Consider the following 22,583-nt stretch of genomic DNA (forward strand, 5'->3'; position numbering starts at 1 on the left):
ACCCAGAAGTAAGCACTTCCGGGTTTGCCGCGTTCGTAACCTGATAGTTATGTAACCATAGCGGTACATAACTAGAGGTATAACTGTAATAGATTTTCTTAAACAACTTTTGCTCCCTCTACTGGGCATCTTTAAAATAGCACCTTGGGACAACATTTGACTTTACCATTAAGGTAAAGGTACCCCGGCCCGTACGGGCCAGTCGTGTCCGACTCTAGGGTTGCGCGCTCATCTCGCTTAAGAGGCCGGGAGCCAGCGCTGTCCAGAGACACTTCCGGTTCACATGGCCAGCGTGACTAAGCGGCATCTGGCGAACCAGCACCAGCGCAGCACACGGAAACGCCGTTTACCTTCCCGCTATAAAGCGGTACCTATTTATCTACTTGCACTTAAGGGTGCTTTCGAACTGCTAGGTGGGCAGGAGCTGGGACCGAACGACGGGAGCTCACCCCGCCGCGGGGATTCGAACCGCCGACCTTATGATCAGCAAGTCCTAGGCACTGAGGTTTTACCCACAGCGCCAGCACCTTGGGACAACATTTGACTTTACCATTAACATTCCTTTATTTTAGAAACCTGATCTGGGCATAACTAACTTTGAAAGGCACATATCCAACTTTGTTCTAATTTAAGCTTTTCTAAAAGTTTTTGAAAAGCCGATGGGAGTATAATTTTCCTCCACTATATCATGAATCATAAATCTTGTAAGATTTTAACTTCCCCACCTCTGGGGGAAAACCTCAGCGCCTAGGACATGCCGATCGTCAGGACGGCGGTTCGAATCCCTGCGGCGGGGTGCGCTCCCGTTGCTCGGTCCTAGCGCCTGCCAACCTAGCAGTTCGAAAGCACCTCCGGGTGCAAGTAGATAAATAGGGACCGCTTACTAGCGGGAAGGTAAACGGCGTTTCCGTGTGCTGCACTGGCTCGCCAGATGCAGCTTGTCACACTGGCCACGTGACCTGGAAGTGTCTTCGGTCAGTGCTGGCCCCCAGCCTCTTAAGCGAGATGGGCGCGCAACCCCAGAGTCGGACACGACTGGCCCGTACGGACAGGGGTACCTTTACCTTTACCTTTACCTCTGGGGAAAATTGTTGATGAAGCATGATGTCATATTATAAATCTGATGGTGCTGACCAAACCATGGACTTCCTCTGCTGGGTATCCTTCCTTCCATTGTGGTCATTATTCTTTTCCTTCTTGATACAATCTGGAAAATGTTAATTTAGTATGAGTCTGGCTTGTGGAAATCTGCAGAATAGGAATTTTGTGTTGTGACCATCAGATCCCAATTGTAATATGAAACCTGAGCTGCCTGTCAGAAGACCTTGTGATAGCTAAATGCAATACAGATGGCCTTGGAAGAAATGGTCGGTCCTAGCAGGATAAGAACTTAACAGGAGCCCCACTGGATCAGGCCAAAGGCCCATTACTCCAACACCCTGCTCTTTTGCAACGGCTTCCCAAATGTTTATGTGAAGCCTGCAAGGAGGACTAAGTGTCTAACCACTGTCCCTGTTCCTCCCACCCTTTCTGAAGAAATCATTCTATAACTTGATGACGGGTGACAAGAAGTCGGAAAAGTTCTTTAAAGTTCTGCATGACCGGATGAAGAAAGCTCAGCAGGAAGTCAAGTCTACAGTGACTGTGAACATGAGCGATATTGGCAACAAACCTCGTGAGGACAAAGACTCCCCAGACCATACCAGCAAAGGTATGTGGAAACCCAGTTTATTCTGGGCTCCCCAGAGCTTGTCTAGGAAAGCAACAAATGCTCTTGGCAAGAATCTCTGAAAATGGCCACATCACTCTCAACCCTTGGATTCCCAAATGAAGAATAGTAACTCCCTCTTGAAAAATGTGGGATCTGTGACAGCAGAGAGGAGTATATGGCTTGTGGGTCACATATAACCCTCAACTTCATGTGGATGACAAGGAGAGAGACAGAGAGATAGAAGTGCCCCAACCACTTTTTGCTCTACCCCACTCCCCCACACGCTGACTTTGGCCCTGCCCATCACCAGCAAGCATTCCCCCATAGATTACCCCTGAAGGAATGCAGCCCTCCATGGGAAAATAAAGGTTCCTTGCACTGAGAAACAGTATGGGTGCTAATTTTTTATCTCCATCAATCTTTAAGCCAGCTCCCTCAGCATTCTGCAAGTGTAGGGTTAACCTACACTAAACTAAAGCTCCAGGAAACACCAAGCTTAGGTGAAAGGCTGTCTGTCATCCAGACTGGCAATAACCACATTAGGGAAACACCTAATTACTGGGGGCAGGGATCCTTGGTGTGTGTCACTGTTGCCAGCCTAAACCACATGGTATCTCAGCTTCCTGGTAGAAGCCATGCTCCAGGACAGCAAATGGGTGAGCCTTCTGTCAGTACATTACAAAGTCTTCAGTGGCTGAGTCTTCCAGAGTGTCAGAAATGGGACATCACTTGAGCTGCTGGGTGATGCTTTCAGGAAGGGAGAGGCTCAGTGGAACAAAGGGGGATGCCTGCTAGGGGTCCTTTTTCTGAAGAGTCAGACAGATTGGTTTTAGGCCTTCCAGACAGGTTGCCACAGCTCATATGCTAAGCCAGTGATCAAGTGTTGATTTCCTTGCAGAACGAGTCACATCTTTCATGCTGCCCAGCGCCCCGTCCCGTTACCCAATGGGTGTAGGGCTCCGGACCGGCCATGATGCAAGGGATAGAAACCAAAGCAATGAAATGGGTGTGTCCGTCTTGATCATGGAGCCAATTCTTCGCTTCTTGCAGCTGCTGTGTGAGAATCACAACCGGGATCTCCAGGTGGGCATCCTGCACTGAAATGGGTCCCTTCTGCAGCATATCTCATATCCAAGTGATGTCTGCTGTTGAAAAGTTGCCCGCCACTGAGATGCCTCTTAAACTCTGCTCTTGATTTCACAGAACTTCCTCCGCTGTCAGAACAATAAAACCAACTACAATCTGGTGTGTGAAACCCTGCAGTTTCTGGATATTATGTGTGGTAGTACCACAGGACGGCTGGGCTTGTTGGGCCTCTACATCAATGAATACAACGTGGCCCTCATCACCCAGACTCTGGAGACACTGACAGAATATTGCCAGGGACCCTGTCATGAGAACCAGGTAACCCCAACTGACTTGTGGATAAAATTGTATTGCTTCATCATCCAGTGAAATCGTGAGTTCAGCTTGATTCACACACTCAGGTTATGGAGATGCTGGATAGAGCATCAATTTTTATGTCTCAGCATTTGAATAGGAGCAGAGATTTGGAGTTGGCTGTGAGCCAGTTGAGTAACTCCCTTGTATTAATCCACAGAGCTGCATTGTGACCCATGAGTCAAACGGCATAGACATCATCACAGCCCTGATCCTCAATGACATCAGCCCCCTCTGCAAGTACCGAATGGACTTGGTTCTTCAGCTAAAGGTAGATGGCTTGGCTGGAAATGTGGTGATGGGACAGGGAGGGATGGGAGATATGGGATGGCAAGAGATGCTTCATGTTGGGGGTTGACTTCCTGCATGCAATTATTTCATGGTCAGACTAGAACGTATTTGAATGTGATCATTCTAGCTCTTTGCACCAAAATAGGGGTTTGCATATGCACCAAGCTTCTTCCACTTCCTGCCTCTCAAATACTGCCCACCCAATCATAGTGTGTGTTGGTTCCTCCTTGCTCTCCCTCATCCCTTTGGAATTCTGACTTCTCTTGTAGCTTTGATGGAGGATTGATCCTCTGCAGAGTGAGTACGCTCTGGATACATGGTGTGTTGAAATCATCTATCTTTACTGCAGTAGCTTTTTTTTTGGTTTGTTATTAGGACAATGCCTCCAAGCTTTTGCTGGCCCTGATGGAGAGCAGGCATGACAGTGAGAATGCCGAGCGGATTCTCATCAGCCTCCGGCCTCAGGAATTGGTAAGAAGGTTGAGGGGGCTGGGATAGCTCTGTGTGGCCTTTCCTGCTTTTGGGAGATCTGTTGCACTTCAAATCATTATTGAAATAAAGGGGACCTGGAATTGTGTGGAGCACAATTGGGATATAGGACATCCATCCTTTAAGCAGCTTCTCATCCTCCTCTTTATCAGCTTTGCAGTTCCCTCTTGACAGAGCCTTGTAGAAATATAACCTGTTTTACTTCACGTACGTGGAATCCATTTGCTCCTAAGTAACTGGTCTCAGTCTGCACCATGTTAGATGGGTACCATCTCTGAGCACTCTTCAGACAATATGCCAGCTACCTTGCTCCTTGGCAACTTCAGCAGAGGGACCAAGAGAATAATAGATTATAGCAGGGGTGTGGAACATTTTTCAGCCTGAGGACTGCATTTCCTTGCTGGCAACATTCTGGAAGCCTCATGCCAATGGTGGGTAGAGTTTGAGGAAAGAGTAGGCAGAGCAATGGATGTGACTCTGCAAAAGCCCAAGGTTTCTGTACCAACTTATCTCCATCTTCCAACAAAACAAGCCGCATACTCTGTCCCTGTTCCAAGAACACATTCCAGCCAGGCAAATGCCCTCAAGGAGGGTGTGAAGCAGGGTCTGTGAGGGACATGGCATGGGAACAGGGGAAGTGACCTGAGGAGAGTGGACATGGCCTTGGGAGATCCCTCACGCCCGGTAAATAGGCCTGGAAGGGTCTTCATCAGCTCACAAGCCTGAGGTTTGCCCAGAGACCATAATACAGTAGGGTCGAAATAGAGACACACTAGCTGGTCAGTTGACAAACATTTGCCTTGCTGCCCTTTGGTTTCCATACTACTTGGAAAGACTAGAATGGAATAAGGGGTTGGTGAGGTGGGTTGGAATTTGTGGACTCTAGGATGGGGCAGCTATGTGGGAGGGAAAAAGACTCAGGACATTATTTTCAACCCTTCTGGATTCTGAGATTTTTAGTCTGTTTCTCTACAAGTGCTAGTAACAGGAAGGCTGTGTGTTTTGTTATTAAAAATTAAAGCTGTGATTCTCAGGATACCAAATTCTTCACAGAATAGCAGATTCTCTGCTCATACGGCAAGCCTACCTGTTTACTATGCTATTGCTATAGCCTTGCCTATAGCAGATTCCTGCTTTAGTGACCAGGACTTATGTGTGAAATATTTCACAGGTTGATGTCATTAAGAAAGCCTATGTTCAAGAAGAAGAGTGTGAGAACTCTGATGTTTCTCCTCGGGAAGTTGGACACAACATCTACATTTTAGCCCTACAGGTATCCTTTGTATGAATGCTTTACTGCTTGATAAAGATTCTTTTCCCTTTTCCTAGACACTGGTGCCCTTGAGGATGAAGGATGGATTAGAAAGGGTTACTCTTCCCACATTCTCCCCCCAGACCAATTAAAATAGTTTCTCAAGCACAACATTGGAAGATTTCAGCCTCAGCTGATATGTGGATGGAGCTGCAGTCTTGACCCGCATGCAATACAACACACTTCCAACGGAAAGAAATAGACATCTGGGGTTTTGTTCTCTCTTCAAGCCCAAATCTGCTTTACCCTTCAGTTTTTATTCCTTCTTTCTCCACACAAGCCAAGATCAAGGAAGTACATTTTTGTGTGTGTGTGTGTGTACCATACTCTCATCCCACAGCTCCATATAAACCTTTAAATGGGGAGGAGGAAGCAATGGTACAACTGATGGGCAGAGCAATTAAAAAACCCAATCTGCTGTGCTGGAGGGAGTTTAGATGTGATGGAGGTATCCTTCCACCCAGCCTGGCTTGGCTCTCCTAACCTTTGCTGTGGAGGTTGCTCCATCATTGGTGGGAAAGCCCTGCCAGCAAGGTGCATCCCAATGTTCCTGTCCAAATGATGGGCACAAGCCCTACTTTTGGTTGAACTGGTGATGTGCATTCTGAAAGGATGCACTGATGCAAAGGCTTTTTTTTAAATGATTGTAACTGAGTGACATTAGGCTTCAAAGCAAACAAGCTTTCACCTATCCACAAATGACTTTGTAGTCAGCTGTTAGGCTCTGGCAATTCAGTGTTTGTTTTCTTTACGTTTTCAGCTGTCTCGGCACAACAAGCAGCTCCAGCATCTCTTAAAACCTGTGAAACGAATTCAGGAGGAGGAGGAGGAAGGGATCTCTTCTATGGTATGTGTATGCTCCCTATTGAAACAGGAAGGTGCTTAGGAAGTACTGCTGACATATTGCGTCAGTCCTGGTAAGGGACAGTTCTGCAGCTGTTTCCCATAATTTAATTTTTCATCTGTTTACATTTTCCCATGAGGTGAAATGTGGAGATGGGGAAGCTACACAAGCCTTCAATAATCCAAATCCATAAGGATGTTAACTAAGGACACTGCTACTTTGTCAGTTTATAAAGGATTTTATTAAAACACTGTTGTAATGCTTTTGAGATGTTTTGTGCTAGTGAAACCAAGGGCTGTGATCGAGAAACATTTATGCCATGGAATGTTCACAAGCATTTATTTTTTTTAAACTGCAGAGGTAGTGAAGCTGTCTACATCAGCATTTTGGCAAAAAGTCTGTTTGTGAGGGAAATCAAATAGTTTTCAGGGATTAAAATTGTGTACAGGCCCAAGGGCAATGTGGCTAAGGGAAGGAAGCAGAGTTGGCAGTGGACCAAAAAACAGAAACTTAAAGATAGGTAGAAGAGACAGAGGCTTTGGGAAAAGGTGGTCGAGGAAGAGAAGCAGATATGAAACAGAGCTGTGGGTTGCAGGCAAACTTCAAACATCACTGAGTGGCTGGATGGCTAGAGCATGGCAGTTGGCTCGACTTAAGAAACTTTACTCACTGTTGTGGAGGTACACACACATCAGAACAGGTTTGTGGACATATGCCTTATATTAGTGGCTATTTTTGTTGTATATATTATGATTTATATGGTGTTTTTACTGTTTGATTTTACTGTTTGTTTTTGCTCTTTGACCCTGTTGGATTTGTTAGCCGCCCAGAATGACCCAGTGTGCATGGTTACGAGTCAGGTTAGCCAGAGGGCACAGGAAGGAATAGGCAATGGCTTAACAATAAAAGCTAAAAAGAAAAAAGAAAAAAGGTGAAGGTCCCCTGGATGGTTAAGTCCAGTCAAAGGAGACTATAGGGTGCGGAGCTCATCTCGCTTCAGGCCGAGGGAGCTGGCACTTGTCCAGCTTTCTGGGTCATGTGGCCAGCATGACTAAACTGCTTCCGGAGCAATGGAACACCATGACGGAAACCAGAGCGCATGGAAACGCCGTTTACCTTTTCGCTGCCGTGGTACCTATTTATTTACTTGTGCTGCTTGCTTTCGAACTGCTAGGTTGGCAGGAGTTGCGGCAAAGCAATGGGAGCTCACCCCATCGTGAGGATTCAAACTGCCGACCTTCTGATTGGCAAGCCCAAGAGGCTCAGTGGTTTAGACCACAGCGCCACCCGCATCCCTGGGTTCACAATAGGTCACGGAGGCACAGAATGGAACAATGAAAGGGCCTTACTTCTTGGCCTTCAGATCAAGAACAGGGGAGAAAGCTTTTGAGCGATAGTATGTTACACCAGAAGGTGGGGGGGGGAAACCCCATACACCAAAGTAGGAAATCTACTGGATGATTGTACAGCTTTGTGTTGCTTTCCTGTGGGCATAGTGGTCTCTGGATACACTTTCCCTCACCTCCCGGTAGATCTTTATACAGCAGTGCAGGTGAGTTTTCCCTGTGGTACTACCAATGTTCCTTTTATTTTTCAGAGATAGCCACATTGATTGCTTGGCTGTGAGCTTGTTTGCTCACATCGCACAGTCCAAGACCACAATCATTACCCAGTTATAATTCAATTTCTGTGTGGGGATTTATGGGCACTGATTTGTAATTTACAGATTAGTGGTCTTTGGCTGTTAATTAGTGTGCTGAATTGAATGGCTGTCTCCCAGGGGAAGCGCAGGCCCTGTCTACCCTGACTATATATGCTCCCCTCACCCCCCAGAGCTTGTCATACCTAGTAAATACAAGGAAATGTATTGCTAATACATAGCTGAAGGAGATTCCTCCCGGGCCTTTACAAGCTGAGGAAATAGTATTTCCCCCTTCTCTTTCTCACAGCTCATTCTGCACAACAAACAGCTGACCCAGATGCTGAAATCAACAACTCCTGTCCAAGAGGAAGAGGAAGATCCACTAGCGTATTATGAGAAGCACACATCCCAGATAGAGGTGGGGTTGACTTTTTTCATAGCTATGTCTACACGTTTTCAAATCTGCGTGTAATTAGAATTTTTTTGGGTCATGTCTGGTATCCGGATTTCTGTATCAGATGACCTAAACGGTGTAATATACAGTTCTGCATTTCATTATCTAACAGCATGTGGATGACCTGCTCCGAAATATCCATAAGAGGCTTATGAGGGGGTCTTGGATACTGTGATTCCAAGGCCTTCTCTGATTTGCCCTCACAAATGGCAGAAATGTACACCAGTTCTGAAGTTAGCATAATTGTTTTCTCTTCCATTAGTGTCAATAGTGGGAAAACTACTTTTCATGGAAGCTGAATGAAGGCAGTACACAATAGAAAACCTCCAGCTCTGGCTGGTGTGAGCCAGTAGGCTTTAGGAAATGGTGGTTTCTCCTCTACATAATTTCTCTCCTCATCCTCAACTTTAGGATGGCTCTATTAGCCACCAGAGCTGCTGCTTTTGCAGCTTGTAAGTTGCGTAACCAATTTTTCAAGAGCTCATGCCTGTCAGCTGTCATCCCATTAGTTCTGCTTGAATGTAAGGAATCGTGCCGGAATACACTAATGTAGCCTCCTCCGTTGTGACTAGCAAATCTCTTTGAAAAATGCCCTGTGGTTGACTCACTCAAGATTCCACCTAGTCATGTCCTTTCTCTACCTTATCCTGAGCCATATAAAAACCTTTATGATGCCGCATCTGGTGATGCTAACTCTTGCCTGCCAGTGTTGAAGCACTGGCCCATGCTGTTGGCTGGTGCAGCGTCCTGGATTAGCTGCAACTCTAGCAGACATTGTGCTCCAACCCAGATGCTTATTTCCTGGGTTTTGCTGCTGGGGGTGCTTGTCACATATACAGATGCACTGGTTTTAGCTGTATATTTTATACATACGGTTTTGAACTGCTTTGACCCATACTTAAGCTACCAGGATAAAGTGGGAGAAAGACCTAGGTGCCTTCCAGGATATGAACCAAAGACTCCTCAAATCTCTGCTTTCTCCCAGATTGTGCGCCTGGACCGCAGCATGGAGCAGATCATCTTCCCGGTGCCCAGCATCTGCGAGTTTGTGACCAAAGAGACGAAATACCGCCTGTTCACCACAACAGAGCAGGATGACCAGGGCAGCAAAGTCAGTGACTTCTTTGAGCAGTCGTCCTTCCTCCACAACGAGATGGAATGGCAGAAGAAACTGCGCAGTAAGACTAGAACAAGGCAGGAGGCTGTTTGTACAGATAATAATTTAGAATGCCAAATTGTATGTCAGCTCAAGCCCCTGCAAGCACCTGTTGAGGAGTGTGGATAGTCAAGTGATGTTCACCGGGCTCCACTGACCCTGTCCTGAAGGTGGCACCCAATTCATTCCCTGCAGCTCCCCAGAGAATCATGGGGCCATGCAGACTCCATAGCCCTGGAGAGGGCGCTTTGGAGCGATCATTTCAATAGCCGTTTCTGTTTCACAGTGAGACCACAGCTTTTTCAGGAGTGCCAACCATGTCAATCAGGAAACCCCCTAGATGATTCAATAATCCATTGAATTCTATATTTCTCTGGGGCAGACCATCTTATTTATTTTTTTCTTTAAATTTGTATCTTGTCCTTCCTCCCAAAGCAACCCAGGGGCAGTCAACAAGTAGTAAAACAATAAAGGAAATATTGGAAACAATTCCAGTACAGGTGCAGACTGGGAAAGATTTCAATGCAAATGTCTTGTTGAAAGTGGAAGGTCTTCAGCTGTTGCCGAAAAGACAAGAGATGGCGCCTGTTTAATATTCAGTAGTTCCACACCCCTGCAGGAGGATATTACTGTTGCCAGTCCAAGTGTCATCAAGGAATGATCTACCCAGGACAATGAGCTCATTGCAAACTCTCTCTGCAGCCACTCGCTCTATAGCAAAGACCAGTTCAAGAGTGTGCCCTTCCACTTGTTTGGGGCCTGTGATGAACTGAGATAGCCCCATAGTAGTCATGAAGGCCACGATGAGCTGAATCTGTAGAGGCAGCCTCTGCATGGACATTGACATATCCCAATGCTGCTGTGTGGGGATTCTCAGAGACTACCAGTCAGGGAGGCTTCTGGGTAGGTGACACATCTGCAGCATCCCTATTCCCCTCTCATAACTTTGAGAGAGCTGACTGGATGTCCCTTTAAATCAACAGTGGCTAAGCTGTGGCTGCCCAGACTATAACTCCCATCATCCTTGCCATTGGCCATGCTGGCTGGGGCTGATGGGAGTTGGAGTCCAATAAGATATGGAGGGCTGCTGTTTCACCCTCCCTGCTTAACGTGTTAGCATTCAAAATCTTAGTGAGTTTTTCTACAGAAAACAGTGGTAGAAAGAATGAAATGAGGACATGATCCCGGACCAGTTTTATGTGCTGCAGTCCACTGAAATGTGGTGAGCACAAATATTGAGGTATCATTTGAAAATTATGTCCCAGTTTCTGGCAATTGATAGTGTTTGCAACTGGGTTGGGGAAACAAGAGCATTGATCTCTGGCTCTATAAATAATTGCACTGAGATTGCTGGGTCTTTGGAGAGCTCTGTGCTACTTTCCAAAAGCATACAAGATATACTCAGCTTTGCCTTTCTTTCTTCTCATAGGCAATCCACTGATGTACTGGTTCTCCCGCAGAATGACACTCTGGGGAAGCATTTCCTTCAACCTGGCTGTCTTCATAAACATCATCATTGCTTTATTCTATCCTTATGTCGAAGCATCCTCAATGGGTATATGTTCCATCAGGCTCACTTTGATTTTTATACAACCATTGCCAGCATTCATGGATCCCTTTGCAGGGGTACTCTGCCCACTTGGTATTCATGCAAAGAAAATGCTGTCTGAGGCCCTGTGGTTCTTCGGTCAATTTTGCCAGCTAGGCCTTTGCAGCCAACTCGCTAGCAGTTCTTTACCTCAAATAAGCTATCATTTCAAAAACCCTAATCACTTATCTTTTTGTGAACATTAAAAATAAACCCCCTTTGGAAAGAACCTTTCTGCAAAACCTTTGGTAAACCAGTTCCCAGTAAGAAGTTGTGTTCTGTTTGTATATTTTGAGTGTTTTTCAAAACAAACAAGCATGTAGATCAGTGGTTTTCAACCAGTGTGCCGTGGCACCCTGGGGTGCCTTGAATTATGGTCAGGGGTGCCACAGGCAACACTGGCCTCTGTCCATCTTTCCTTCCCTCCTTCCTCTGATGCCCTCTTGCATCTCTGCCTCCCAAAGGCTTGCACAGCTGTTTGTTGTAGCAGTCCTGGCTATAAGCTCTGCAGGTATTCACAAGGTATTCTGCAGGTGTCAGGGGTGCTGGTTGCCAGGAGCTGAAGCGGCCTTGGAGTAAAAGAGCAAGTGGGCGAGGGAGCCCAGCCAGCCAGTCCCACCAGCCCTCGCTGTTAGGAATAGACAGACAAGTCCCAGGCCCCTGAGGGGCAGTGTGAGGAGGCACCTCTCTTTGGGGCTGGGCAGTTCAGAGACCAAGGGCGGCGGCAGCAGCTGCCTAGAGGACTCCCAAGGAGAGGGGAGAGGAGGCTGAGGGAGCACTCCACAAGGGAGGCTGTTTGAAAAAGGGTGAGAGGCTGCCAGCTCTGCAGGCAAGGGGTGACATAACTGGGCTCCTGATCCCCACAGGGGTGCCGCAGAAAGAATCTTGTTGGTCAAGGGAGCCATGGACTCAAAAAGGTTGAAAACCTCTGATGTAGATGACACTCATGGTAGACTGTACATACCCTGATGTGGTCTCCTAAAAGAAATGCATCCTTTAGATCTGGGTGCTCAGATCTGGGGTTGAAAACAGATGAGGCAGGATGTGGTCCACTGAGCAGCTGTGCTGTTGGGGAATGGCTAGCAGTGCCTGTGTGAGGGGACAGGGTGATGGCATCTTTGGTTCCCACTAGGCATTGCTGGTTATGCATTAGTAGCACATCTGCACCATCCTGGGCAAGGAGGCATCTCCAGTTCTCCTCCCTGTCAGCTGCAGTTCTTTGTAGAAAATCCGACTGACGTTTGTTCCAGTTCAGCAGTAAACTGCAGATTTTCCGACGAGACCCAGGCTTAGAAATCACAAACGAAAGTGTGGATGAACAGTAATGGCATTCACTGCCTTCTGCTTTGCCTCGATGGCCGTTGCTATGCAAGTGCTTTAATGCTGTGTTCTCTCGAAGCTTGTTTCTTCTCACCTAATGCTGTGCGACGTGATCAGTAGCGGGGCATGCAGAGCTCCACTTCTGTCACTTGGAAGGTGTTGGGTGGGACAGGACTGTGGCAAGGTCAGGGATGGTGGGTGGGTGTGTGTGCATCCAAACCTCACCCTTCCCCACCCCCGCACCTTCCAGGTAAGTCTCAGCGATGCCAGTGTCAGGAGAGCAGTTCTGCTCCATCACAGCAGCTGCTGCTGAAGGTTATGTTACAAACAAACGTCTTGGCTACTTAATGAATTAATTTGTGAATTTCCAGGACTGTTGGATTCTCCACTGATCCCCCTGCTCTCCTGGCTTTTAATCTGCTTCTCCATCATGGCTCTCTTTACCCGACGCTATGGGATCCGACCGCTCCTTGTGGCATTGATCCTGCGATCCATCTACCACCTGGGCATTGGACTCACTCTGAACATACTGGGAGCTCTCAATGTAAGTCACTTGGCTAACCTCAGGCCAAACTGGGAATGAGTTCCACTGAACTACCATAAACTGTGCGACCCTTTGCCTATTGAGATCAAGTAGGCGCCTTCGCTGTACTCTCTGACACCTGTTAAAAACATTCTTGTTTAAATATGCCTATCTAGATGCTTAGAAAATCGAAGTAATTTTAATCTAGTTTAGTATTTTAACTTTTGTGTGCTTTTAGGTTTGGTTGTGAAATTTTCTTGATTTTACTGTTGTATCTTTTGTAAAATGCTGAGGTTGTTTTTTTTTACACAATCAAGCAGTGTATAAATTTTATTAAGGAGACAAACCAACCAGCAAACAAAGAAGCAAGGGGTTTTAGGTACTGGCACCATGCCTAGAGCTAAGACCAGTTTGTCTTTGCAAATTTAATGGCAATGGATTTATATCAGTGTTAACTGAAAGCAGAAGATTGCTGTCAATAAAGCTAAAGTAGCATAATAAACAGCATAAACTCACTCCCGAAAGTAACTGCTTGCCTCTTTCCCCCTCTGCTTTGTGCTTGTTCCACAGCTGACAAATAAGATTGTGTTTGTGGTGAGCTTTGTTGGAAACCGCGGAACATTCATCCGAGGATATAAGGCCATGATCATGGATATGGAATTTCTCTATCATGTTGCCTATATCTTGACCAGCGTCTTGGGACTCTTTGTGCATGAACTATTCTACAGCATCTTGGTATGCTAATTTCTTCTGTATTATCTACCTGTTGTATGCGTAACATTTCACCTCTTTTTATGCCTGCTTTGTTCTCCCTAGCTGGCTAGGATTGCAATTATTCATTTTATGAAGTGGGCAAGAAAGAAATACAAATCATTGACTAGATGGGATGGTTTGGTACTGTCAAGCAACACCAAACCAATTCCTGTTCCGAGAAGTTGCTAGGCTCTTGAAGCAAGAGTCCAGAGGGCTTCTTGTTCCTTTATGGAAAAGAACGTCCACATTTATCTGTGAGAAAAGTGGGGATGTTGGTGATTAATGAATGGCAATCATTCACCTGCAAATAAATACTATGTGCCTGAAGACTACCACAGAATGCCTGTTCTCTTCAGACTGATTCTATATAAGCAAGTTATTATTATTTTTCTGTTTCAGCTGTTTGACTTGATCTACCGGGAGGAGACCTTATTTAATGTCATCAAAAGTGTGACACGCAACGGACGCTCCATTCTTCTGACAGCCCTTCTGGCTCTCATCCTCGTCTACCTCTTCTCCATTGTAGGCTTTCTCTTTCTGAAAGATGACTTCATCCTTGAAGTAGACCCGTTGCCCAACATTAAATCGAAAGGTTTGCTCCCCCCCCCCCGCTATCTCTCAAGTTTGATATTTAACAATAGTGGTTTAAACAGAAGGGATTTTAAGATTTGCTGACTTCTGAAGCAACCCATTTGTCTTCACCGGGGTTCATCCAATTACACCAGAAACCTGTATGTTCCCTCCTGTGTTTATTTAAGGATTGGTTTTCACCTTGATTTTGTACTAGACCTTTCAACCAAGAATGAATAACTGGTAATGGGCAAGCTAAATCCACTCCTGCGTGTTTATGTCCTTAAGGCTTGCAATTTGGAGGCTTTGACGTTCAGCGCTGCACTTAAGGGAAGTGCAATTTGAGACTTCTGGATTGGGCACCTTTTATGAGTGTATAAATAGCAGCTTTTACCAGCAAAGTACTGCAACTGTGAAAGAACTGGCTTGCATGTGTTTTGCATGGCAGTCTCTCTCCCCCCCTCCATTCAAAATACAACATATAAAGACTCTTCTGTTCAAGTGTGTAGATTTCAGTGGGTTCATATGCTTCACTTCAGGGGTTGCCAACATGGCATCTTTGGGCATCAGTGTACCTCCCATGGCACCTGCAGAAGGTCTCTGTAAATCATCTCCTCAAAACCTTCAATGCTTGAGACTTTGCTCTGCCTCCTTCATTCATATTTTCACCTGATCCACTCCTTCTAGACTGAACATGCCCCCCTGTCAGGCTTCGGGGAATCGGCTTCCTCCCCTCTTGTCAGGAGATAAGATAAAAGAAAGGGACGTCTTACCAGTTAGATACTTTAATAATCACAGTGAGAGAACAAAGAACACATCTCCTAGAAATGGTGGTGCTCCCAATTAAGGATCACACACTCCTCCATCCCTATTAATCTACGTCACTCCTCCGTCTTGTAATCTGAGTTTGTACCCTCTGTGCATTCTGTTCTGAGACTTTCTGAGCTCTTTGTGACTTTGGGGAGATCAGAGGAATGCTGTCCAAAGACTGTGAATCTGTTAACCCTCTCTCTTCCAGTGTTTCTTCTCCTACCTGTTCCCCACCCAGTATTTCCCAGCTTCTGCCTTCTGATCTAGGCCCTTCTGCAAACCACTGTTCCAAATCTATACTATCCTCCTGCTCCTGGGAAGATTTAGGGTCAAGGGGTCACTCCCACCATTCCTCCTCAGCACCATTCCTCCTCAGCATGATCCCTGACAACCCTTAAACATGTCCACGTTTCATTGAGTGCTTGGTCTGGACACCCTACCTCCCTTCTGAAGAGATTCAAAGAGCTTCTATTGGTGTGTGCATTCGATGCTGGCTGATGTAGATGCATTTTCCCCTCTTCTATTGACACAATCACTTCTAAGTGCTCTCTACAGCCATGGGGTATCTGGAAGGCTCCTTGGTTTACTGAGGAGCCCTGAGTGATGAAGTAGGCCAGACATCAACTAGTGCAGAGAGTGCAAGTCCTGGCATGAATCTGGCTGAATTGAGGTACAAGTACATAGCTGTTTGTACCACATGGCAGTGATGGGAGCAACGATAGTGTATCTCTTGGCCTCTATTATGTACTTAGTGAATTGTGCAGCAGAGCTATTCAAAGTGGTTGGCCCAGATCAGTATGGCATCAGTAATGGACCACTCAATAGTCTCCTGTGAGAGATTTGTGAGTTAGTCTGAGGGTAACATTACTTGGCTCTGTGCTGAACACAGTGTCACCATTAGTTCATGCTTGTTGGAGGTCCTTGGAGCATCATTCAAGTACAGCTTGTGGGATCGGTTACAGTTCAAGGATGTGGACAGGATGCTTGTGGTAGTGAGGCTATGTGACACTGGGTAGATAGCAACCTAGAACAACAAGAACATGATGGGAGATACTTTTTGGCATGGCTTCAGTGAAAGGAACAACTTTTCTGGACTTTGTCATTGTTATGAATTGAAAGTTGATGTTTTGACAATTCTGCTGCCTCCTGTCCTTCCAGGTACTCCTTTGGGGATGCAAGCAGACATGGACGCTTTTATGGAGACATGCAGTAGCGACAAAATGAGCTGCTCTTCTGGTGTTGCCAAGCCCAAAGTGATAGAAGGTAGGTGGGGTGGCTGAAGCAACTTTCCCTAATTCAGATGCTTGTGGGAGTGAAGAGAAACTTTGCATATTTTATCCGGCACCTTGAGAGGGCAACTAGGATGAAATTGATCTGTGTCTTAGAAGTCAGAACAAGATGCTGTAAGATCTAATGTCCAAGTTAAGATGCAAAGTTACTTTGTTGGTACTTATCCACAGCATCTTACTGGGACTAGGGGGCACTCTATGTAAGTAAGTCAGGATGGCAGCCAACTAACTTATTTCTGCCACTGCAAGGATTTCTGCTTGCACAATGGAACTCTTCTCCTCTCTTATCCCCCTGTGCCCTCCTCAGGTCTGCTTCAGAGGACCATGAGAACTCCCAGAAAAGATTTTTGGGGCAAACACGGAAGGAGAGGAGTAGGGGAAATTTTGTTTTGCAAGTGGAGATCCTTGCACTGATGGAAAGAGTTGGATAGTGCCCTAACAATATAATGCAGGATGAATTTTAGAAACAAGCAGAGCTGCTGCACGTGGCTATTGGAAATGTCTCTGTTATTTTCTTCCATCTTCTAAAAAGGAAGGATGAGGCAGAACAGCCAGGTATTTTCTGCATATAGTTAATGAAGCTAAGAAATATGGATTTCACAATACTGAAAGCTAATCATAGGTGCTCTGTTTGTGTTCCTGCTGAGTGCACTTTTGCTTGCATTCCAGAAGCGGAGGAAGATAATTCAGAGCGTGCCTGCGACACGTTGCTCATGTGCATAGTCACTGTCCTGAATCATGGCCTCAGAAACGGAGGTGGTGTGGGTGACATCCTCAGGAAGCCGTCCAAAGATGTGAGTTAATTTGGGGGCAACCCATGTTAGGCAACGCTGGCTAGGGGTCTAAACCAGCACAACAAAGGGTGCCTGTGCCCTACTGAAATCAGTGCATACCACTGTGGTGTGCATATTTGGATTTTCCCAATAGTTTGTCTATTGTGACATAGCGCAGGGGCACCTATGCTAAATACCAAATGCCAAACGCCACATTATATGGGTCAAATGGGGTCCCCAACCTGAGGGGTGTGACAGATCTTGTCACATTGGTTTGCTACCTTCCCTTCTCACATTTCTGACTTTTAAAATTCAGATGATCTTTTCTCACAAATTCACCTTTTGTGAGATCTTACAATTCCAACATTATGCACACCTAACACAATCAATCCTTCCAAATATTTTCTTCATTGTTTACAAAACAAATCTATTCAACTTGTAGCCACTGGCATGTTGGCAACTTGTCTGCCAATTTCTAGAGGGAAATGTTTGGCATTTTTCAGCAAAGCACCAGATAAGAGAAGCCATGCTTTCTTTTAATGGCTGTCCTTGTCTTTCTGTCCTAAAGGAGTCTCTTTTCCCTGCTCGAGTGATCTACGACCTCCTGTTCTTCTTCATTGTCATAATCATAGTCCTCAACCTCATATTTGGTGTAATCATCGACACCTTTGCAGATCTGAGGAGCGAGAAGCAGAAAAAAGAAGAAATCCTGAAGACAACGTGTTTTATATGTGGTAATTGCCCAGGGAAACTATTTATCTGGGAAATACCCCCATATATTCAGCAAACATCCAACAAGATCATTGCCTATCTGGTGGAGGAACTATCCCCTTCTCCAAAAGTAAACTAAGTATTCAGGGGGTGTTCTTCAGGCCCCTGCAGAAAGGAGAATTAGGATTTGGGTGTTCATTTGACTGCAGCAGCTGAAACTGCCCACAATACAAACATATGTTGTATTTCAGATATTCATTGGCCTGCATACAGGATCCAAAACACAGCAGAAATGTATCCCATCTTAGTGCATTCAAATTTAAGTTTTCACAATTTCACTTTCAAAGCAAATTTTTATTGGTTTCTGATGGTCTGTCAGTGGGTGCAAAATGGCAGAAGTGCAATATCACTTGAGATAATATGCATAATATCTCAGCTTTCCTATTTTACACAATTAACGTTAGTGTTTAGATTTCAAGACGTCTCTTGAAGTGGTTATAAACTACTCCATCCATCTTTTCTTTTAAGGCATGTTTTCAGTTTTACAGAGATTCTTTAAGTGTCCAAAACAGGTACTGTAATTTGAAATTTAACTGCTCAGCCGTGAACATTAGGCACTAGCCATTTTCTGCTCAAGACCTGCTAAAATTAGATTGGAAGAACCCCAAAGGCTTTCTCTTCCAGTTCCCTGCTGTGAACATGACCACCCATCCATTAGCACCCCACTGACCAACTTATGCTGTTCATATTTCTGTATGCTACAAGTGGAGGTCAAGTAGAGAAAAATGCGTGCAAAATCAGTCTCTTTAATGGGACTTAGGGATGGGTGCAGCAGTTGCTAGATAACATAGCATTCTCCTTTTCTTCATTACTTCCTTAGGACTCGAAAGGGACAAGTTTGACAACAAGACTGTATCTTTTGAGGAGCACATTAAATTTGAACACAACATGTGGAATTACCTGTACTTCATAGTGCTGGTGCGAGTCAAAAACAAGACTGACTACACAGGGCCTGAGAGCTACGTAGCACAAATGATAAAGGTAAAGGCGATCAATACTCTTGCATGATGGGAAGAGTTTCACTTTGGAAAAAGGCAGTTTTAGTGGGCAGCCTGTGTGTGAGGTATATAATCTCAAATAAAATCAGTTGCCCTGGGTCTACTTCCCTTCAGTTTTGCAATCTGGCCTCTGCCAGTGGCCAGATGTATGAGAGGATGTAACTTCAAGAATTGGTACCTGTACTGGCTTGTAAGCAAGGACTGTCTTGGTTTTTAATTTCTGTATAGTGCTTTTGAAGGGATGCTATTAATACACTGGGTGCTCTAGCTTTGTTGCAGAATTGCTCCTCCATCTGTGGATGGATAACTCCTCTCTCTTGCTCCAACAGGCAGCACTTAGCACCAGAGTCTTTGTTCTTGACAGTTCAGTTAATTGCCCTCTCTTAGGTTCTGCCCTACCTGTTTTGCAGTGCCAGGCTACTTTCGTTCTGATTAGTTATTCCTTCCCTTAAAACTCTTGTTTCCTGCAATGACTGTTCCAGAACAAGAACCTGGACTGGTTCCCTCGGATGCGAGCCATGTCACTGGTCAGCAACGAAGGTGAAGGGGAGCAGAACGAGATCCGGTGTCTACAGGATAAACTGAATTCCACCATGAAATTGGTATCCCATCTCACATCACAGCTCAATGAGCTGAAGGAGCAGGTATGAGAAACTTTAGGAACGGGGTGCTTTGGGGAGGGACTAAAGGAATGAACTAAGAGAAGCAGCGCCTTTTTGGAACTTTTGGATGTCATAAAATTAGACCACATTTGCTAACCCTTCAACTAAATAATGCTCTCTGGGGAAAAAATTTCTGTTGTCTGAATGCAATTGCTTTTAGATGAAGCACAGAGCAGCCCTGGCAACATTCGTAGAAATACAAAGGTATCTTATTGCTTTGAATTTTGTGCAGGCTGTCCAGAGGGCATGGTTAATAACTGTCAAAATAAATAAATAAAACGTTAGGATTACAATTCACAATGTGGCAAATAGCTAGCCTTTGCCAGCCTTGAGATTCAAACTATTCCTCTCGTATATTCCAAGCACACAATCCAACTCGTAGCTATTGCCACAGTTAGTCTTTTCAAATGCTGTTCTGCAAAGAACTCTTATTTGGTGAAAGACGCGGGTGGCGCTGTGGGTTAAACCACAGAGCCTAGGACTTGCCGATCAGAAGGTCGGCGGTTCGAATTCCCACGACGGGGTGAGCTCCTGTTGCTCGGTCCCTGCTCCTGCCAACCTAGCAGTTTGAAAGCACATCAAAGTGCAAGTAGATAAATAGGTACCGCTCCGGCGGGAAGGTAAACGGCGTGTCCGTGCGCTGCTCTGGTTTGCCAGAAGTGGCTTAGTCATGCTGGCCACATGACCCAGAAGCTGTACGCCGGCTCCCTCGGCCAATAAAGCAAGATGAGTGCCGCAACCCCAGAGTCTGTCACGACTGGACCTAATGGTCAGGGGTCCCTTTACTTTTACCTTTAATAGCAGGTTGCCCCAAAAAGATTAACAGTAGAGGATGCACTGTCCCAAAGATAACATCTGCCTTAACTGATCTCTTTCTACAATGGGGGTGGAGAACCTTTATGGGCTACATCTTCATCTCCCCCACCCAACAGGACCACCCATCTGTCATAGTTAGCCCACAGGCAACAGGGGGGGGAGAACAACTATGGATTGAATTCTATGTGCATCAGCTGATGAATGGGCAGCTTAATTCCCCCTGAAATTTTTAAGCATAGGCATTGCCATTCAAATAGTGTGTGCCTGCAGCGTCTTGTAATTAATCAGGGTGATGCTTACTTGCCCCTCCCCCATATTTTATTCAAGTTGGCACCCCTGGCCTGTGGCTGAAGGTTAACCCCCCTCCCTGCTCTACAACATGTAGGTCAGGGAAGTGTGGGTACATTTCTACACGAGGAATGCCAGTTAGCTGAGTACACCTAACAAAAGACCTCACAAGCTTCAACATGCAGGGGTTTGTGGCAGAGAACACATGTAAATTTGGTAAAAGAATGGTGTTGTGAATTCAACTGAAGAAATGAAAACCATCTTTTAAATCCCCCGTTTTTATATTCCAGATGACAGAGCAAAGGAAGCGAAGGCAGCGGATGGGCTTTGTGGATGTCCAGAACAGTCTGAACCACTGAGACAGCAGAATCTACTTCACCAAGCTAAAACTCTACTTTACATATGCACTTCCTGAGAAGGATATTTGGTACTAGGTTGCCAGCACAGATCTCATCCATCAAAGAAAGCCGATTCATGTCATGTTGATTCATATTTTGGCATTCCGGCACCACCTTCTGTTCATCTCCAGTAGGGCTGATTGCATTTTATTCAAGAGAGAGACCTGAAGCTGACAACTAGTATGATTTGTCGCTTTGTGCGGATTCATAGTTTACCATACATTTGGGAGCTTTGCTGCTCCTTATGATAGCTCTGTTGCTATAACATGGGTTATCTGTCTCCATGCACTACATTTTGATGGCTTCGCAGCCAGGTGCAAATAGGATTGACACTGTTACTAGCAAGTAGTAGTTGCTATATTTTAACTTATTTTAACAGAGTCCATGAAATTCAACATACATGGATCTCTCTTTTTACAAGCTTGTCATCTCAGTTTTCCTGGAGTCACTGGCATTTTTCTTCATCTCTAGAATCCTATCTAACCCAAGAAGAAACTAAGAAAATCTACTATTAGCTTAACACTTCGACTGAAGACGAGCGGCAGATTCCATTGTTGAGAAATGCAATGGCATTTCGTTCCATGGAGAGACTTTTATCGGCGTTAGCGGAAGATTGCATGTTTGTACTGCACTGTGAAAGAGCAATCTCTTCCCCCTCTTGCTCACACAATAGGTTAGAAGACAGTACACACTTAGGCGTTAGCCTGCTTCTGGGAAGGTTAAAAGGTGGTAGAACTGGATTATTTCAGCTGGCTAATGCAAGGTAGCAGAAATATTTCAACTATCATCAGAATGGACATTGAAGGGTCATTAGTTAGTTAGTGTAAGAAAACAAGTTTGGGGAGAAGGATGGAGAGAAAACAAGAGTACATTATAAAAGTCCTGAGATGTAAATTAACTACACCTCTACCAGCCCTGCTATGCTGGCTGGGGCTGGTGTGAACTGGAGGGCACCACACTGCGAAAGACTTGTTTTAGAATTTCCCTAATCAACATACACTGCCCCAGAGCATTTCCCTAACCATTTAGAAGCATTGCAAGTTCGACTTCAACAGCCAGGCTACAACTCAAACTCAACTGTAAATAAAACAAAGTACATTAGGTACAGGTTTGTCTAACTGTGAGAGTGGCCACTAGAGGGAGATGATTAGGGAGAGATGATGACAGTTCCTTGTTCCAGCCTCCATATGCTTTTCCATTCCTTTCTGACCCAAGCAGGGTGTTCCCCAAGGGTACATATTACAGTGCAGGTTGAAGGGGGCGGGGAAAAGATTTCATTAATCAAGAGTGCAGCTTTGCAATTTGTCTTGCTCTGGAATATTTTACAAATATTGTTTTAAGTTTTAATGTGGTAACTTCCTTAAGTTAACACAAACAGAACCAAATACAATAAAATGGAAGGGAGAAGGAATCACCTCTCGATATGCTTGTTGGTAAAGCTACAAACTTGTCAGACATTAATACGACTGAGCAGATTTTTTAAAGATCTGTTGGATTAGTTGGATTCTGCTTGATACTGAAGCTATTTAAGCAAATATTTCAGACATATCCTTTTCGGTAGGTTTTCATGAAATGCTCTGACTAGCCCGACTAATCTTGCCACAAGATTCCAGGGTGTTCCTAGGCTCACTCTAGGGTGAATTCCATGTTTGCACAGAATGCTGGAAGACCTACTGGCCCTGTTT

General features: G+C 45.2%; 1 protein-coding gene and 1 long non-coding RNA gene across 3 annotated transcripts in view; one reads left to right on the forward strand and one right to left on the reverse strand.

Annotated features, from left to right (window-relative positions):
- Positions 1–21,745, forward strand: part of ITPR3 (inositol 1,4,5-trisphosphate receptor type 3) — a 97,943-nt gene extending 76,198 nt beyond the window's left edge. Inside the window, exons 40-58 of one of the 2 annotated variants that reach the window (XR_014549503.1) lie at positions 1,537–1,711; positions 2,610–2,794; positions 2,915–3,115; positions 3,312–3,422; positions 3,818–3,913; positions 5,103–5,204; positions 6,004–6,090; positions 8,037–8,147; positions 9,169–9,377; positions 10,769–10,894; positions 12,619–12,791; positions 13,341–13,505; positions 13,923–14,115; positions 16,062–16,166; positions 16,862–16,986; positions 17,534–17,699; positions 18,557–18,717; positions 19,217–19,378; positions 20,791–21,745. Coding sequence is in view for 1 of the 2 variants with exons in the window: in XM_083620003.1 (XP_083476129.1) it covers positions 1,537–1,711; positions 2,610–2,794; positions 2,915–3,115; positions 3,312–3,422; positions 3,818–3,913; positions 5,103–5,204; positions 6,004–6,090; positions 8,037–8,147; positions 9,169–9,361; positions 10,769–10,894; positions 12,619–12,791; positions 13,341–13,505; positions 13,923–14,115; positions 16,062–16,166; positions 16,862–16,986; positions 17,534–17,699; positions 18,557–18,717; positions 19,217–19,378; positions 20,791–20,859 (2,706 nt within the window). In the remaining variant the exon portion in view is untranslated. The remainder of the gene's footprint in view (positions 1–1,536; positions 1,712–2,609; positions 2,795–2,914; positions 3,116–3,311; positions 3,423–3,817; positions 3,914–5,102; positions 5,205–6,003; positions 6,091–8,036; positions 8,148–9,168; positions 9,378–10,768; positions 10,895–12,618; positions 12,792–13,340; positions 13,506–13,922; positions 14,116–16,061; positions 16,167–16,861; positions 16,987–17,533; positions 17,700–18,556; positions 18,718–19,216; positions 19,379–20,790) is intronic. The other variant, XM_083620003.1, reaches the window with a different exon arrangement.
- Positions 70–1,529, reverse strand: LOC310765236. Its single transcript, XR_014549505.1, has 3 exons — positions 1,077–1,529; positions 528–725; positions 70–143 (listed from the first exon to the last, which is right to left on the reverse strand). It is a non-coding gene; the product is annotated as an uncharacterized lncRNA (long non-coding RNA).
- Positions 21,746–22,583: the final 838 nt, after the last annotated feature.

The sequence above is a fragment of the Podarcis filfolensis genome (assembly GCF_964270895.1).
Source record: "Podarcis filfolensis genome assembly, chromosome: 6".
NCBI lineage: Eukaryota > Metazoa > Chordata > Lepidosauria > Squamata > Lacertidae > Podarcis > Podarcis filfolensis.